Source organism: Thalassophryne amazonica, chromosome 4, assembly GCF_902500255.1.
Source record: "Thalassophryne amazonica chromosome 4, fThaAma1.1, whole genome shotgun sequence".
NCBI classification, from domain to species: domain Eukaryota; kingdom Metazoa; phylum Chordata; class Actinopteri; order Batrachoidiformes; family Batrachoididae; genus Thalassophryne; species Thalassophryne amazonica.
In genome coordinates this window covers 133,828,491-133,833,597 of record NC_047106.1, presented here as the reverse complement: position 1 = coordinate 133,833,597, position 5,107 = coordinate 133,828,491, and the positions used below count along the sequence as shown (strand labels likewise).

General features: G+C 42.2%; 1 protein-coding gene across 1 annotated transcript; it reads right to left on the bottom strand.

The window, feature by feature from the left end:
- Positions 1–2,662: 2,662 nt before the first annotated feature.
- On the bottom strand, positions 2,663–3,256 carry LOC117509043 (claudin-3-like). The gene has a single exon (XM_034168856.1). The coding sequence runs from the start codon at positions 3,251–3,253 to the stop codon at positions 2,663–2,665; it is 591 nt and encodes a 196-aa protein (XP_034024747.1). The 5' UTR covers positions 3,254–3,256.
- Positions 3,257–5,107: the final 1,851 nt, after the last annotated feature.

Here is a 5,107-nt window from a genome sequence, read left to right as displayed (position 1 = left end):
CCCAGGAGGCGCCCGTTGAGGGGGTGCTCCTGTTGTGTGGGCCGCCAGAAGAGGAGGTACTGCTGGCCCACCACCAGAGGGCGCCCTGCCTGAAGTGCAGGCTTCAGGCACGAGAGGGCGCTGCCGCCACGGACACAACCGGGAGTGACAGCTGTCACACATCGACTCATGACAGCTGTCACCCATCATTTCATCACTCCATAAAAGCCGGATGTCATGTCCACCTCGCTGCCGAGATATCATCTACCTGTGAAGGTAATATTCTGTGCTGTATCTGAACTTAACTCTGACTTTATAGTCTGGACTTCTTTGCAGCCGTTTTCCTGTGGGTGTTGCCTTATCTGTGGGATTGGCGTTTTGGTGTGATCAGCGACGGCTTCGCTTCACACCCCAACCAGATAAGTGGTTAACAGGAGCTGCACGAGTGTGTGATTAGAGGTGGAGGTGACTTTCCACCTTCTGACTGTTTTTGTTACTGGGTGTGCACACACCCACATCTCACTGTTTGTGCTCCTCGCCAGCAGTACCAGATCCGACAGTCGGGGACGGTGATCACCTGGGAATTTGGGACTTGGCGGCTCCAGTATTCACCAGGTTCGGTGGCGGCGGAAATCGTGTGGTTCCGGCTCTTCTCAGGACAGACGTCTTCTATCCTCGAGCCTGCCCACACGTCACCTTTGTGTATTGACTGCTATCAGATTCTGAGATTGTCTGTATATTCGTTGTGCACATTCACAACACTAAATTGTTACCTTTTGGCTCATCTATTGACCGTTCATTTGCGCCCCCTGTATTTGGTCCGTGTCACTACACTTTCCCCAACAGTTTTGTAGCTTATTCTGCAATTTGCTTTAAATTCAGTCAGTGAAATAGCTTCGCTTCAAAGCATGCTTTGAAGGTTCTAAAGACTGCTACATGATGAACACACTAACGTTTGTGTTGAATTATGTGATGCTGTGTGATGTTCGTAAAAGTACATGGACAAAATAAGACAAAAGTAGCGCAAAGTTGAGGTTTGAACACTGACAGCTGTCAGTACACAATCATTTTTGAAAGTATCACGTCCAGAGTAAGAGGTGAATGAAACTCCTTTTCTGAGCGTGAATGATTTGTCCAATAATATTAGATAAAAAAACAAACATGAAAAACAATGCTGCATCACTGATGAAAGTTTGATGCTCAAATTAAAACTCATCCATAGACCACAATGATGATTAAAGGTTTCTGACCTTCCATCCTTTCATATGACCGGCGACCCAGCGGGGCAGTGGGCTTTACTCTGACCGACTGAAAGGAAGTCAGATTGAATGAAAACACTGTAATGACGTGTTGTAACACAATGCAGACTGACTCTGACAGGCACTCAAATACTCTGACGCTGAGCAAACCAAACTTATTTCTGATTCATTAATTATGCTGCTTTTCTCAATATTTTGAAGGGACAGTGCGTTATCGCCCTCTAGTGACCAGTCATCCCTGAAGCTTATATTTATCAGCAAACATGACAGAAGAACCAGTGCAGAAAAACACAGTTGGGTTTTTTTTTCAAGCTTGACTTTGGTCAGCATTTTTCCATACGATGGTTAATGTGGGGGTGGTGGCCAAGTGGTTTGTGTGCTTGGTTTCAGTACAGAAGGTTCTTGGTTCAAACCTCACCCCTCACCTCATCAATCAATCAATCAATCAATCAATCAATGTCCTTTATTTAACCAGGTAAAAACTCATTGAGATTTAAAACCTCTTTTTCAGAGTGAGCTGGCAGCACAAAATAAATTACAGTCACCATTTTCACATTACAGAAAAACGAGTGGAATTTCATGATTACACAGTGACGTCACAAGATCCAATCGAGCTGATTTCTGTCTTTTATAATCACCTTAAATTTACCCAAAGATACAAGATGTGTCATCTGCACATCATTCCAGGAAGACGGGGCAGAAATTTTAAAATTAGTCTTAATAACGAGCACAGTGCTCAAGTTATTCATATTTATTACAAAGTCGGTTTTTCCACACATGAAATACCCCCAGAGATCAAGAACCTTTTGGCTCCTCCGCTGTTATTAAAGACGAGTTTCGGACCATTTATATTAAATTATGACAGTGGAGATCATGCATGTGACTGTGCACACAGTCTGAAGGGCCATTCAGTGCATGTGTTCAGGGAATTAAACACGTGCACTGTGAAAGACCCATGACAGGAACTGAGACTGTTTTTTGTACAAGAAAAAAGTTTTTATGGTGCATTTAATTAACTTTATAACTCCCAGTTTTTATATGAAAACAAAAGGTTTTTGTGTGTAAGAAGTAAGAAAAACAATCTATCAATGGAACAAGTGAAAAATAAAGAGAGATTTGTTGAAATGAGAGTATTTTACTCGTGTGGTGAAGTGTTACATCTTTTACAAATAAAGCAGCATGAAAATCTTTTGGTGAATCAAAAATTGTTTAATCTCAATATGATTCAAAACAAGATGTTTCAGAGACTCTTTCACTGAGTCAGATTTGTAAAATTATGATCTAACAACAAGTCCTTTACATTTTTGGAGTTCAGTTCTCTTAGAAAAATAACAAATAAAATCTGCTGTAAATAATCCAGTTCTTGAGTTCCACATCAGAGGGGTTGTGATCAGAGCTCATGCTGGTTGTGGGTTCACGTCCTCCTAAACGTTCAGGTCCGTGCTCTGGTCCACCTGCTGCACTTCAGTTTTAAAAGTGCACCAACTGGAGGCCAGAAACGTGCCCCCCATCAGCATCAGGGCAAAGGAGGTCCAGCCGAGGTACAGCGCCGGACCCCAGGTTCGCCGCAGCAGAACAGCGCTCTCCAGTGGCTGACTGGTGTGATGGCACGTCCACGCCACGGGAACCAGCAGCAGGATCGCACACAGCACAAAGAGAGCACCAGAAAGCACCTTGATCTGGCCCCTCTTGGGGAAGAACACGGCCCCGACTGTACCCGTCACCACAGCCAAGGCCCCGGCTCCGATGGCAGCCATGATGAGCGCTCTCCACGTACGAAAGCTCCCAGACAGAGACATGAGGGACTTGTAGAAGGAGCAGTGCAGGCTCCCATCATGGCCGAAGTCCCAGTGGTCCCATTCCAGCCACACCCCGTCCCAGTAGACAGGCAGAGTGGCTGTGGTGTTGTCCAGGGTGCCGCTGACGTTCCACAGAGCGAGGCAGCGCGTCAGAACGGCACAGAGCCACCCGGTGAGGCCCAGAACCAAAGCCGCCAGCTCCAGCTGCCGCTCCATGACCTGGCCTGCTGTGTACTCTCTGACCACACGTGCACGCTCTTACAAGCTCGTGGTCGACTCTAATCCGAACTTGAAAATGAAATATTTTTGACTCAGTTAGCACCAAGTTTTCAGTGAGGAAGAGATTGTGCTGTTAGAGTTCAGGTAGATTTTCTCCAAGATTCACTCAAACTGCAGCTACACACTGACTGACTGACTGCCAACAGCTGAAAGTCCACAACTGACCACATATAAGTGACTTTAAGCACAAAGCCTTGGATGACGTCACAAAGACAGTTTCAGCACAGCAAAAAAAAAAAAAAAACTGCCGCTGTGACGTCATACAGAGTGCTGTGCCGCTTCGAATGGGATGGCGCGAATCTACGTCACTTCCGGCTAAGTGTCGAATCTGATACTTCACTGGCCGCCTGATGAAAACACGCTCGCGCTGGTTTAATTGTCTGGTTTGTTTTTTACTCTAACTTGAGATTTATACACCAAACTGACCTGAAATGAACCATTTTACATTACATTGACTTTATTGACGATTCTGACCTCTTTGGAAAGTGACCAAATTACATGTATTTGTACTGAGTTCGGCGATGTTTACGTCTGACAAAAATGGCCACCAGAGGGCGCTGCGGTAAAGTCCGCGGCAACCTTTTTTTTTTTAAATCATTTATTCACACAAATATAAATAATGTAGGCTAATAAAACAAATAGAACATAAAACACAGAACAATGGCTCGAGGTCTGCAAACAGATAAAGGCATTAAAATAAAGAGCTTACATAACGGGATACATAAAACAGATTAAAAGTTAAATTCTCTTAATAAAGTTTTGGTTTTAACAGTTTTGTTTTTTGTTTTTTTTTGTTAGTGCAGTGTTTCAAGGTCTCCAAATATGGTTTCAAATAAGTCAAGAAAACAATGAAATTGGGTTTTTGATTAAATAAATGTGCTGGTGTGTATTATGAAATTTGATCAGATATGTTTTTTTAGTAGGGGTTTCGTCATTAAAGTATCCAAATAACACAAATTCCACTTTAAATTGAAGATGAATGTCCAGATTCCTGTTTAAAAAAAGAGAAATATCGTTCCAAAAGGTATAACAAAAAATACAATCAAAGAAAAGATGAAGAATGAATTCCTCAGAAAGCTGACAAAATGTACAAAAGGGGTCCACATTCAGTCTGTATTTCCCAACAACTGAGTTAACAGGGTATGGTACACCAGATGGAATGGCATCAAACACAATAGCATATTCTTTTGGAGGCACTGGTATATTGAATTTGGCTAGAAATTCACCACAAGAACAAAGATAACCATCTTTATTGAGCAGCTGACTTACCGATATGATACCATTGTCAACCAAATTCTTGAAAAATAATGTTTTGTCTTCTGTTTTACTTTCCTGTTGTTGTTTTTTTTTTTATTCCATCACCAGTATTGCATTTGTTTTGTTTTATTTTTTGCATATATTCATAATGAGAATCATTTTATATTCACAGTGCTTTGTTTAATTGCTATTTTCTCAATTAAAAATTTTCATAATTATTGTTGTTATTGTCGTTAAAGTCACCTGTCACAATTATCCCTGTCAAGTGCTGCTCTCAAGTTCCATTTCGAAGTACGAGGGTAGGCTGAAAAGTTCTAAGGCTCACCAAGAAGGAGAAATGCCATTTCAATAAAACTTGGCATGCATTAAATTCAACTCTTCTGATGACTAACTGTGTTATTTTCTTCCAGGTTGTGAGGTAGTTTGTGGTTCATAGCCAAGTTTGAAAGTTCGTAATAGAGGGAAATGGCAAAAATGGACAAAATCTGGCATGGCGGTGTGATTAAGTACCTCCATAAGAAGGGGTTAAAGCCC

Excerpts from the sequence above, each read along its gene's own strand:
- LOC117509043 (XM_034168856.1), bottom strand. The coding sequence starts at position 3,253 with ATGGAGCGGCAGCTGGAGCTGGCGGCTTTGGTTCTGGGCCTCACCGGG.